Source organism: Microchirus variegatus, assembly GCF_963457635.1.
Source record: "Microchirus variegatus genome assembly, chromosome: 10".
In the NCBI taxonomy this organism is placed as follows: domain Eukaryota; kingdom Metazoa; phylum Chordata; class Actinopteri; order Pleuronectiformes; family Soleidae; genus Microchirus; species Microchirus variegatus.
Genome location: NC_139811.1, coordinates 12899458 through 12913748, shown reverse-complemented (window position 1 = coordinate 12913748; position 14291 = coordinate 12899458). Strand labels below are relative to the sequence as shown.

At 39.3% G+C, this 14291-nt stretch overlaps 1 protein-coding gene across 1 annotated transcript in view; it reads left to right on the top strand.

The window, feature by feature from the left end:
- Positions 1–10619: 10619 nt before the first annotated feature.
- LOC310933623 (voltage-dependent T-type calcium channel subunit alpha-1I-like) overlaps positions 10620–14291 on the top strand; it is a gene marked incomplete at both ends in the record, with an annotated part of 102205 nt that continues 98533 nt past the window's right edge. The window contains one exon of the mRNA XM_083897150.1: positions 10620–10867. Within this exon, the coding sequence (XP_083753276.1) occupies positions 10620–10867 (248 nt within the window). The remainder of the gene's footprint in view (positions 10868–14291) is intronic.

Below are 14291 nucleotides of genomic sequence, written 5' to 3'. Positions count from 1 at the left end.
ATTAGGGACCGAGTGTTGCACAGCTGCAGGTGTTCGCATGTGTAGTTTACCGGAGTGAAAAGTGTGCATAGTGTAGGTCGTTGTCTGTGCATGGTGGATGAGTGGATACGGCTGTGTATGCATGGTTGTGTAACCTGTGTCCTGCCTTTCGTCAGATGTTGTCTATCCTCCTTTTCTTCCCCTGCTTCACAATCATCAACAAAACACACACACACACACACTCCGACTCTGCAGTAGACACACTTGCACATCAGCTTGTAAGACTGAAGGTTTGTTTTATTTGGCCAACGCCCACATGTGTGAGCGTTCTCTGCCTCGCACATGACATATCAGGGTGAACAAATAACAGAAAGAGGTCTAATAGTAAATCATTCGCAGCGTTACTGGACGTCCCCTCCCTCGCCAATATGGATTTGTATTGGGAGGCGGGAGGAGCCTGTTCTAAATGGATATTGCAGTTATAAATCAGTCAGTAAACACAGTATTGTGTGCAGTGCACACAAGCTTTAACTAAGTACAGGAACACAGATCCCCATCTCCCCACATGTCTTAAGCATATGCCCACTCCATTGCATCAGAGATGACAATGTGCTGTGCTGGAGTTGAGGTTTTCTGTATGGCTCACTCACTCTGTATCCTGTTCTCTTGTGATATACAGTAGATCGTGCTAAACAAAACATACAGATACACAAAGTTCTGCAATGAAGCGATAAATGAAACTCTGTTTTCTGTTGTTGAGCTGCCTCTTGTTTGGTATTTGGGAAAATAAATAATGTAACATTAGTTGAATATTGCATTACAAAACTGGCTCTGTCAATACTGTCGGACCTGAATGAGGGAGTATGTGTGTGGATACAGAGGCAGCACAGGGGCAAGAGGCATCAATTATTATCCATCCTGTTAAACGGCTGAATGGTTTTTGAGCTGTATAGTTCACTAACAAAACTTTTTTAGTCCAATCCAATCCAACTTTATTTGTTAAGATCTTTAAAACAAACAACAGTGGAGTGCTCTACATAATAAATAAGACATAATTCAAAGTGATACAATAGTCATACTACAAATTGTTTGCAGTTTTCTCACTGTCTTGACATAAAATGTCACACACTTCCTGTGTGCAGTGTAGGAAGTTGAGCTATAACATGAGCTATAAATAACCTTAATCAGCATTGTATGAAATTCTTAATCAATAATTTGAATATGCATATATTATATTTAAGTTATGTCACTGTGAGATTCCATCTTTGTGTCCAGATCTCAGCCCTGTGTGGTTCATTAGTACTAAGGTGATGTGCAGTAGATGTTCGGCAGATTAAAAATCTTCAACGCGAGGAGTTAAAATTGAAATGCAAATGGATGAATCTTGTCCATTTTGTGTGGCTTGCCTCCTTCTTAATAGAGCCGTTTATGGTCTATAGTCAACATCTGGCCTCCACACACTCAGTGCAGTAATCCGTGATCTGTAGGTCCTTGCAGACTTGCTTTTCTCCAGCTCATTTGCCAGTTTGTGTGTCGTCCTGTCACCCAGTAAATTGATATTATTACACTTGAACTTTTGTCTGACCCACATTCTGAAAGCTGTGCATGGTGCATGATGCTGTAGAGCTGAAAGCTTTGAGCACATTTGCAGTGAAGAGCAAAGCATTGGCATCGGCATATCATTGTGCCGAAAAAAGAGACGATGTCCCCGTTGCAAGGCAAGGACGAATATCCACAGAAGGTGTGCATGTAAAACAATATCCCAGCTGCTTTGCTAGAGCTAATGCTGTTAAGCAGATTAGGTTGATATGGGGCCACTGTTTCAATCCACTGACAGGCATTCTCTAAAGATGATTCCCGACAGAGAGCTTAGAATCCTCTCATCACACAAAGAGAGAGAGTGGAAAGGAATAAAAAGAGAAGTGGGTGTACTGCAGAGAGCTGTAGATTGAGAAAGAACACGAGTTAAAGCTATCAAGCTAGCAATAGTAGGCTTCACACTATACGTTTAATGTGTTCAGGAATGATCCACCCATTTAACTCATTTGTTCACTGTAATAGCAGGTGTGCATCAAAATAGACATCTAAACATTGGGAAAAAATTGGACTTGATAAAGTAGAAATAAGATGGATTCAATTCAAACGGAGACTGGAAAGTTTGAATTCCAAAATAAAACATTGAGATTGGGCCTCAGAAGAGGTATTTCATCTATTCATCGGAGCAAAAAGTAAATCACAACACACACAATTCAAACACAATTTTATACTGTTCTGCTGTGTGTGTGAATGTGGTCTTCTTTCATCTGTGTGAACATCTGGGGCGAGATCTTTAAAATATATTTAGTGTTTTAAGAACGAATAGTTCCGTCCTCTGCTAAATGATTAACAGTTTTATTCACTTTGTCTTCTTCGGTTCACCGTCATTCACACTTGGCAGAATTATATGAAAGTTGGTGTCTTGTGTAGCTGCCCAGTTTCACACGTGAATTAATTCTGATTATGAACAAAGGAGCTTGAAGCGGCTCCAGCAGTGTTGCCACGGAATACACACACTCTCGCAACGTTCACGTAACCGCTTTCATCGTTTAATTCATCAATGTGACAAGTTGTCAAACTGCATTTTGAGATTCTTATTTTTGCAATAATTTCATTACGAACCAATAATGTGCAGCATCTGGCTGTTAGGGGTAAATCTGTCCACTCGGCTGGTCTGTGATCCAAGAACCAAAAAAAAAAAAAAAACGACAATCTGGACGTTCTGCCGAGTCAGACAATGTTGTTGCAAGGAGGAGATGGATCTGACAACCATATGTTTCCAACGACCGACCTTAAGTGTGTGGCTGTTGCTGCGGGTTAATGATCCATTTCACTGCAGTGGTTGTGGAGTTCTCAAAACTGAGGACAGAAATTTAAAACTGAACAAGTAAAACATGCAGTATAAAACGGCATTACACTTAATGTGGAAATTGCTGAGTGTTGCTTTGAATCATATGCTGTCTTACGTTTATTTATGTAATCAATAAAGGCAATATAATGAGCATCAGTTGCTTTGTCAACAGCATTAAACTTAGTAGGACAAGGCTGCACCACTGTTAAGAGCTACAGTTTCAACCAATTGCCTCACAGTATATAGCAGGTTGTGGAGTGCTTTGCTCATTGAAGCCTGTCCACATTTCTTTAAGGAAAGTATTGAAGATATGAGATTTCCCTTTTTTTTTTTTAAAATGCACAAACACACATTTGTGTTCAGTTTGACTGTGTTTAATTTATCTTGTGACTCAAATTCACCAGCTGAGTGACACTCAACATTGTTGATGCTGCGTATACCACTCTGATTGTAACTAAATTCTGAAACCCACGCGTTCTGCCCTGTGACAACCTGTCACACAGTGCTGATGCAGCATCCTCTGGGCCTCATTTACTTTCTCTGGAGAAATATTCTAGGTGTCCTGCTATAGCAACAGTGGCTGAGTCAGACAATTGCACAGATTAAATTTAGTGTTTGTTTTCTGATTCTGCTGTCGATCCCTAGAGGGATTATCCTGAGTAAACCACACGGGCTCTTATTTTGTGGTGCTGTGAAGACATGGAGCCTGGTGCCTGGTTTGAATCCTGCTCTGACATGGGGTCTTTCCATGTAGAGTTTACATACATGCATGGGTTTTTCTCATAGTCCACTGTCTAAAGACATGCATATTAATGTTGGGGTTACTTAGACACTGATGTGATATGATTCAATTTTCAAACACACAGTGCATCTCTTGGGAATGTTAAAGAAATTGCAGTGAAACCATTCAGAAATATTATTCTTTGCACAAATTTGCTTCTGTCATGATTTATAGTGCGAATTGGGTCACGGCTGTCCAGTCCAGAAATGCTGCTCTAAATTACCCAGTGTGAGGTTGTTTTTCTCTGTATGTTAATCCTGCAGCTGACTGGACACCTGTCCCCGGTTTACCCTGCCTCTTGCCCAATAACGCTCCATGCAGCTTCCGGATTGCTCTTTAAGTAGATCTTCTGAATAACTGATGGAGAATATACAATTCTCACAAAAAGTTAGGGATATTCAACAAGAATATCTCTATGAAAAGTTCATGCTACAGTGATATTCTACCGTGAAAGTAGGGCATTTAAGTAGAAGGATGCATTTCTTTCTCATTTCTTTACCACAACACAAAATCTCAATGTGTCAATAACTTGCGTTGTCTTGGTCTCATGATGTCAAACTTTCATGATATCACGATTAAGAGCGTAATAGCAAGGCATTGATTATCTTGAGTTGTCCTCTAAACTTAATCAAAACAAGGGTTTCATTAGCCTTTTGGCTGCTGTAGAAAACACCGTTGTGAAAGATGGCAGCCTCCATAAAGCAAAAACATAAAGAATACACTCTTTTCCACCAATTGGAACGGTTTGGTACGGTCATATTTATTTGAGTTTCCATTAGAAATAGTACCAAAATAACCGGCCTCAACCGTTCTATAATTCAGTAACCTTCACGTGGGGTACCATAGTAATGGTACGGGTTGAACTAGACCCACGACAATGAGCTGATACAAAGCTTGACGCCTTGTTGAGATAAACAGCCACAAACCGAACATCGCTGGATCGGGTTCAATGTCATTGTTTGTTCCCAGCACAACGTCGCACTATGTATCTCGCTTACGTGGCCCTCGGGTACAGCTCACACCCGGCCGACCAAGTAAAGCTACTCTTTTTAGGCGCACAGGGTTTTACCGTTTAGAACCGTACTGTACCAAACTGCACTGTACAGGGTAGTACTTATGGGTAGTATATTCAATGTAAAAAAAAAAAAATCCCTAAATGTTACACACTGGATCTTTAAGATCATATATTTAAATATTACAATTGCTCGAAAGTACATATTAAAGTTAACTTGGCGAGATGAAGCTGCCAAGGGGGATTTACGATCTTCTCCATTATGCGCGATTCATATTCATTAGCTTTTGAAAGCTATTGTTGCTGCTGTCAAGAAGCCAGCCTTCTTATTCAGCTTTGGCTACCGTGTCAGTATCCACTTTATGAATGCATTATACTTTGTCCCTGAATATATACGGATAGTCTTCGTAACAACCTAATGGGTTGTTTTGATCACTTGGCAAGAGGTGCCAAAGCTTGTTTGTCTTAGGTCAGTCGATGAAGCATTGCCTGACATAGCTGACGAGAGAGGGAGTGTGTGTGTCCCTGTGTGTGTGTGTGCGCAGGATGTGTGGGTAGTGTTTGTGTACACAGTTTACTCTCAAAGGATTCTTCACCTGAAGTGATCATATTAGCATTAGCCACTGTCTGTGCCTGAATGGTCCAGTGAGGCTGTAGTTTGCTGCTGGAATTCTTTGCAGTAGAAGAGGGGGAGGTGACATAAGGAGGGGAGGGAGCTGTGACTGTGATCGGATAACGATCAGATCATGATGTAGACGCATGTAGTGAAGCGTCATCTGATCACAGAACACGCACTCTAATGCCAGGTGTAAAGGCGGCCATAGACGGCCTTACCCTAACCTTATCAGTGTTGGTTAAATTCCTTAAAAATGTATTACATTTTACTTTTTACTTGTGTTCAGAAGTCACAAGTTATATTACAATGTTATTTTCTTTGCAAAGTAATGTTCTACTTTTATCAAAAGAGTGAGGTTTGGTTCACATGCAGTCACTCTCGTCTGGGAGGGGTGAACTACGAAATACGTTCAACACAGCCGTGCCTTATTTCAGTGAACTAACTACTGATGGCGTCAATCCATAGGTTATGCCATTTTCATTCATATTAGTTCATTTTATTATTGAATTATGTGTTTATTAATGAGATGACTGTAGGGCTTTTTAAATGGCATTTGTCCCCTCTGCCAGCAGACTTCATAACCTTGGTATGAAGCATCAGTCTCTTATCCTTTTACTTTTTCTATTTATCATTACCTGACGTGTTGAATGCATTGCATTTTTACGCCGTTACTTGATGAATAAATGACATCTTCTCTTTTCCAAAAAATAATAATTGTGAAGCATCAAAGTAGTATAATGTGTTACAGACCAATATATTACTCAAATATATACTTTTTTACCCCCAAAAGTGAACCTTAATCATTGCTAACCCTAACATTAACCCCTACCTTAACCTTAAACTAAACCATAATTCTAACCCTAAATGTGAAACCCATAAACAGCCATTTAAAGATGTGTCAGAATGTGAGGACCAGCCAAACCATCCTCACTTTAACAAAATATCAAGGTTTTTATTTGGTCCTCACAAAGATGTACATACACACACTTCTTCCAACCCGACTGTAGTTTTTGCTGAAGGAAGGAAATAAAATAGGAGAGAAAATCTAATCTTCCTCTCTGTAACTTTACAAACCACGTTTTGCAACTTAGATCTCATAACATTAACATTTCAGGGAGGGAATTTCCTTCCCTGATGCATTTCTCTGTCACTGTAGATTGCAGCTTCCTCCTAATGCTACACAGCTGACTTCAAACAAAGCTTAATAGGATGAAAGTCTTTACTTTGCGCACCTTGTTTGCAATAATTCTTACTGGTGTATAAAGAGCGTGTTCTTAGACTGTCTATATATTAGCTTTGAATGCTTTACTTAAACTTTGATTCTGTAATTTGTTTCTGAAACACTTTGGATGATCATGTTCAGATGAATCTGGAAACCTTAACTTTTATTTTTCAAGGTCGGCGGTTTATTCACATTTGTATTAACACATCAGCAAATGACATTTTATGGCAAAACATGACAATGCTGAATGAAACGCACTGGTGTAGTGTCAACATAATGAATTTATCTTGGATTCGACAAAGTAAGGAGTTGGTACTTATATGTATATGGAGGACCAGACCTGACATAACAATAAATACATAAATGCTTTACATTTATTTCTACATTTCTGTTCACCTACAATTATTTATTTATTCCTGTATTTATTTATTTATATTTTTATTCCTGTATTCCTGTATTTTTTTTTTTTTATTATCATGTCAGGTTTTGTCCTCCATACGCCATACTACATATCTCTCAGCTTCTGCTTGTATTAGTTTTTTTTTTTCTTTTATGTACATTTGTCCTTTTGCTTCATTTGTGATATACTGTACATCAGATTCAGATTGTTGTTCCTAAAACACATCTTCAAGTCTTTAGCTGATATTCACAGCTTTTTAAAAAGGAATCCAAATTGGTTCCTCAGTCACCGTATGAATCCACAGTGTTGTTTTTTTTCCATCCAGCCTCTGCCTGTGTCTCAGACTGTCGCATTGTGTGTGTGTGGGAGGGGCAAAGCAAGTTTTTTTTTTTTTTTGTATTTTCTATGGCTCATCACAGCCTTTACTTTAGCTCATAGTGCAGCTAAATGGGTGACTGCATATCCGCTACCCCGATTAAGGGTGTTAATGTGTGAGCGTGTGCATGTGGAGAGAGTGTGAATGTGTGTGTTTGTGTTAACACAATAGTGCGGGCCTTTTGCACAGTCTCTCTCCCTCTCTCTCTCGTTGTCTGCGTCACACACATTCATCAATACAAATAAAAACAACATGAATGAAAACATGCCGGCAGAGCAACACAGGAGCAAATTATCACAGTAAGAATAACATGTTGTTGTTTTTTTGTTTGAAAAAAGTAAGTAAATAGAAATGCAGTTTTGACTGTCACACATACACACACACACACACACACACACACACACACACACACACACCCAGATACAGACACACAATAGTTTTACACGGAACGCACAGAGCACACTCCTAGTCATTTCTGCTAAGCTGTCTCCTGCTTAATTGTAGTCGCCTGTAATAGCTGCAGGGGCTCGCTAAGACGCTTTGTCATGGGAAATAAAACACAGCATAGTAAGAATAAACTTACCTCCTCCACAGGAAGCTGCCGTTGCCATGGTAAAGCAATTTTAAAAGGCCAGTTATGGAAACAGTCAACACAAAAAAAATGTGTTGTTTAAAAGACATTTTCAATATGTGTGTCCTGAGATAATACGTGTGTATACATTAATTAATAGATGATGATAGAGGGAGTCTTAAAACATTGTGTCACTGTAACCGCGTCAGGACGAGTAGTTCTCATGGGGACCTGGTCCTAATGAGATAGAACTTAATTTGTTTCGGAACTCAGTTTAAAATTGTACATGTGGTTCGGTTAAGATTCCATTACCGGTTAATGCCTGCCATTTCAGTAGGAGCATATTATCCAGAATGTATTTGCATGCAACTCGTATAGGGAAAAATAACGGTGAAATAATATTATAATGATCACTTGAGGCCCTTGACTTTGATAACCCAAGCTGACGAGTGGTGTGCGTAACCCTCAACAAACCGTAGCGGCTTGTAAGAGATGGGATAAGAAGTAAAGCAAACGCGGCCTCAATAAGACGGTGATGATTCATGGTCAACACAAAAACCACCTCTGGAATGTGGGAATTTTCATTTCATAGAGATCAGAGAATGAGAGCAGAAACCTGAGAGCAGGAGAAGCAGCAGAGGACACACCTCGGTGTGAGGAGCAAGAGCACATTTGCATATGAACAGGGCATAGAACTGAAAATGAAATGAAGGATAGTGCTCTCAAAAGGAAAGAGACTCTGCTCTTGAATAAACGGATAAAAAAAAAAAAAACAAAGAAAAAAACAACTCGATAGGAGAGCAGTTCCAGAGTGGTTAATGATCCTGCAGAGAAAGCTGGAGTGAAACAAGACAATGGGAAGCAGAGTATTGGTGAGAACAGATTGTTTCTTTCTAACATACAAAGGCACAGGGTTAGAGACATACAGTAATATCACAATCTTATTTCCTTTATTATTATTATAGCCTTAATATCTTCCTAAGCCAAAAAATACCTTATTTTTTTTTGTCTTCAAAGTGTTAATAAAAATGGACGGCGATTGAACAATTGCTTGCTTTACTGTGACTTCAATCTCAGAACTTAGTTTTTTGTTGTCCAGGCTTTTCAAAAAGGAGCCAAGAAACAAGTCCTGGAATATACCATGTTCCTGATCATATCAATGTAGTGTTATCGTAGGAAATACACTTTTTTTCCTTTTTAGATGAAGTCACTTTAGATAAGTCAAAAGCATGCCAAAGCAACAGCTGGTGATATTACCCTAACTGTTGAGCCTTGTGGTCTGATCAGAGGACAGACGGACCAAACATCAGTGCTTGCCTGTAGGCAAATCCTGTCTGTCCACCTACACCAACATACCTCAGACTTCGTTCTGGGGAAGGTTCATTAATATGCAACCCCAGATGTTTTCAATCAAAAAAAAATAAGCTAGCAGTACTTCATCACTTCATACTTCAACTGTATCGTTAAGGCTCTAAAACACTTGGTAATGTGGATGGTGGGCAAATCTTGAGCAGAATTGATACGTTTTTAAATATAAACATAGTGGTGTTGATGTTGTAAAATAATTTCACCGTGAGGCAGACCAGAGACGGTGGGTCTGGAAATCTAATATGGTCTGATAACACTGGTCAACAGCAAATTTAAATAATAATGTAATAATAATAAATGGTGCAACTCCAGACACATCACTATTAAAGAACAAGGACAGAACTTGGTCAACACCAATCAGGTCAACTGAACAAAGCTACCTACGTTTTTGTTTACATGTGCAGGTATTTTCACATCATATAATACAACATGATTTTATATTTCTTGCAATAAACAAATTTTGAAGATTTTGCATGTGACAACTTATGAATGATTTTTTTATATATATATTACAAGTGAAGATGCAAAAGATCGGATTTTTCTAAATCAAATATGCATTAAAACCTGACCTGATTAAGAAAAATGGATGTCATGTTTGGATTCAGTGGTGCAAAATGGTCCTAATTCGGTTGAAAATACATAGACAACTTACAATGGTTTTTTTTTAAATTGTTTTTAACCCAGTGTAATCTGTGTAAGCAGTGGATCATTTACCACTTCAGGGCAAAGGCTTTTGTTAGATATGTTGAACAATTGAAACACAAGTCTTTGAAAGGAAGGCATTTTACAAATTGTGGGTCTTTTAACTATTGAAATAAAGCAGTTTTAAATCTTGTGTGTGGTATTTTTTTTTGGGAGCCAACACAAACGTGACAATAACTCTCCAGATGCAGTTCAGAGTTTCGATTTGTTCTGGGTTGGTAGATAAAAGTTAATCCATTCATGAGTGAACTGAAAGGAAATGGAATACCATTTCCTTGCCCTCAACACTGTGATGGAACTAAATGAATTGTCAATGAATGTGCAATGACTGTTGACATTGATTTAGTCTCGTATCTGTCTTTCTTCGCGTGTGTGTGTGTGTGTATGTGTTTTTGACTGATGGTTGATATCATTGAGCAAAGCTTTCTGTTATCCACGCAAGAGAGTTTATGATAAGGGCATCGTGTGGCGCAAAGAGAATAATGAGCCCTTGAGGCCAGAAAACGACGAGCATTAAATATATGTGCACTGTGAGGTGATGTAATGACACGGTGGTGATGTTTGTATGCATATTTATTCACTATATGTGCTGATACTGTGTGTTGTAACTCCAAACGGGCGTCTTAAGTTTGCATGTGCATGCGCCAGTGTTCCCAATTCTCTAATATTGACCTCCGTTGTGTTTCAGATCTCGGCTTGGTTGCCATGACGAGCGAGGAGTGTCCTGTGCCGCTGGGGAGCACCTCCTCAGCGGTGCCAGGGCAGACCGAGAAGTACATCTCGGCGCAGCCTGACGACATAATCGAGGAAGTGGGTCCGGATGATGACGTCAGTATCGACAGTGATCTGAGCACGTTCGTGGTGCCCTACCCAGAGCTGGCGCCTGTGGTGTTTTTCTGCCTTAAACAGACCACCTGTCCTCGCAACCTGTGCATTCGTATGGTCTCCAGTCCATATCCTTTCATTTACTTGGCCTCAGATCTAACTGTTATCCCTGATTTTCATTATGATCTAACCTCAGTTGTTCACTTGTCATCACATATTAGCTGGACGCACTTCCATCAATGGTTTTTTTAACACCCTGAACTTCATTAATCCCCCTCACTCCGTCATTAACATCTGACTAACTAACATAAACTGCCTGACTGACTACATAACTAACAGATACCCTATCCCCACTGGTCAAGAAGTGTTTAATCCCAGGTTTAAACAGGTTTTTCATTAGTGAGAATACGTTTAATCAACATTCACTCTTGGGTCAAATGACTGAATGTAATGCACTGTGCTTTTTATTGGCTTTGGCTCGAATAGACATTAGTGGGAACGTGAAACCCAGGTGAGCATGATCATTTCTTCCGTCTGCTTAATTTTTTTTTTGCCAGCAATGCATTGTTTCTGGCGCAGTGCTGCCATGCCCTGTTAATTGTTAGCTGCCATCAAATCGCTTTTTTAAAACCTTGGGACAGTGTGCCCAATATGTTTTTTTATTTAATCAATTTGATCGACTGAAAGATGGATTGAAAGCGAGAGTGAAGCAACCAATGTCACACTGCCACTGCCACCGTTTTGTAACAACAGACATCCCAGCGTCTTCTCAAAGTAAGTGTGTTTGACGTTCTTTCACAACTACGGCTGCAGTGATCACCACTCCGCCACTTGAAGAATTGAATGTGCGTGTGTGTGTGAGCGTGGTTTCTGCTTGTGCCCACAAGCAGTTATCCGTTTGCTGACTGCATTGGCAGTGGAGCTAAGGATGATCCTTTCACAATAGAGACAGACTGGAATGCACTGCTGCTGCTGCAAAAAAAACCCTGTGTGAACGTCTAATTGTGTGCATCTCTGTGCAATATGGCTACGCCATTACAGTATTTACTCTCATGTTGTGGAGCTGATACAGGATTGTGTTTGTTCTGTGAAAAGCACTGCACAAACGACTTGATGTTAAACTTCTGCTCAGCACACTTTTGAAGTGAATTAAGCATAAAGTGCTTGGCTTCAGTTCATTCAGCAATAGCCAGGTTGTTTTCCTGCACTGTTATCATGCAAAGACAAATTGAGTCAAACTAATGAATTAAACCCTTGTAAAATACATTCCATGTAGACACAAATGGGAAATTATACACTAATAGTGTTTTGTCATATGTTTGGCAGTAATTATATGCATGCAGTAACTGGCTCGTAGTGGAAATAGCAAAAAGTTCTATTTACTCCCATGCAGTACATATTCATATTTTCCCACATCCTTGAAGATTTTGAACTCATTCATTATATTTTATTTGTCTTTCTGAACATAAGTTGCAGTGAAAGAGGAAAAGATGATGGTGAGCAGAAAAATCAGGAAAAAAACATTTAATGGTTCAGGCCTTCAAAACTGTACAGACAGGCTTTCTAGTTGCCATTCAGACACTGTCTTGAGGGATGTTTTCAGGCGAAAAAGAGGATTCTCAAGGATTTTACTTGGCTCGCTAAGGGTTGAGCTCTGCTACTCTCAGGTGGGCCCATGCCACGGGGCACAAACATGCTGCTGAATATACAGGTCTCACAATATACAATTCGATATACAAGTCCTCTCACAGTCCGAATCATATTTCATATCGCCTGAGCTTATATTTCAGTACTATTGAAATGTATTGCCGGACACCCACGGCGACTAAAACTGCAGGATATCTCTCGAATGTGAGATAACGTATAAAGTGAGTGTCAGACGGGACTAAAGACAGATTGTGTGTGAGTGTAGTGGTTTTAGAGAAGGTTGTTATGCTTGTCACTGAGGTGGTTAGTGAGGTGTTACCTTTGCCTGCTGTGACTGTTAGTAAGAACTTAGTTGGAAGCTTGCTAAAGTGAGAGCATTTGCGTGTGGGATGGCAATGTTCACAGGCTTTGTGTTTGTTGTGTATGTTTGCACCACTGTGGAAGTGCGTTTGTATATCACAACAACGATTTCAACTCATTCATGTATCTGGATGCCGACTGTAGTGTGCAGGTCTGAGGCAATGATTCGATGTGTTTTAATAATGCTACAACGACCATTCGGTATAGTTATTTCTCAGTAACCTTAATGGAACGCATGCAGAAAAATACAAGAAACATGAATGCAGTTTATAAATAACATTTTCAAGGGGGGGGGAAAAAAGGATGTTTCAAGTATTTAATGACCAATAGCATGACCCTGGATCTATTAGACTTCGAGTGGAACTCTAAGGCATTACATAGATGTGTTTTATGAGTTAAACCCATTGACAGTTTGCTTATACACTAGCGTTCAAAAGTTTGCGGTCACAGAAATGTCCTTATTTTTTAAGGAAAATGAATCTAACATTAAATGAATCAGAAATACACTCTATACATTGTTAATGTGGAAAATTACTATTCTAGCTGCAAACGTCTGGTTTTGAATGGAATATGTACATAGGTGTATAGAGGCCCATTTCCAGCAACCATCTCTCCAGTGTTCTAATGGTACATTGTGTTTGCTAATCGCGTTAGAAGGCTAATGGATGATTAGAAAACCATTGAAAACCCTTGTGCAAAACAGTTTTGCTGGTTCTTTGACTATGGCAAATTTTGAAATTTTTCTAAATTATTATTTTGAATAAAAAACATTATTTCTAATCTATATTTCCTATTCGTTTAGCAACTCTTTTAATGAATAAAAGTGTGAGTTTTAATGGAAAACACAAACAAATTGTATAGGTGACGGTAGTGTATACGAGACCAACTTTAAGTCACATTCTAATCCCACTGCCTATGTTCACACTATTATGGCAGGCATCAAACACAACAAAGCTGGTGGTGTCCTGGGACTTTTCTGTATATATACTACAGTATACTACATATGATTGACATGAAATACACTGCAGTGATGGCCTCATTTCACATCAGGTTTCTTTTCGCTTGTGCTGGCCGCAGTGTGTCTGAAGTGAATTTTGTCAATATGTTTGTGTGTAGAGGGAAATAAGTGGTTGTTTCACCATCTCTCTTTAAATCAATAATTCTGTCCGACACTCGGTAGCTGTGAAACGCCGTCGGTGAGTGACACACACACAAACACACGCACACACATGCTTGCAGAGCCATTCTTCTTAAGACACTGCATTTACTTCCATTCATTTGGACAGCCCAACCAAAGCTCAATCTCTTAACCTTAACCATGTTGAAACCCAACCTTAACCTAACCACAATTAAAACCTTAGCTCTGAACTGAACCAGTTCTTCAGAAATAAGGTTCTTTCTCATTAGGACCAGGTCTACTGGTCCTGACAAGGTCAGTGTTTACTTTTACCCTTGCACTTCTTCCAACTCTTTAACTCAAGTTATAATTCCAAAGTAAGTTATTACATTAAATAGTGATATTTTAGACTGAATTTATTTTCCCTG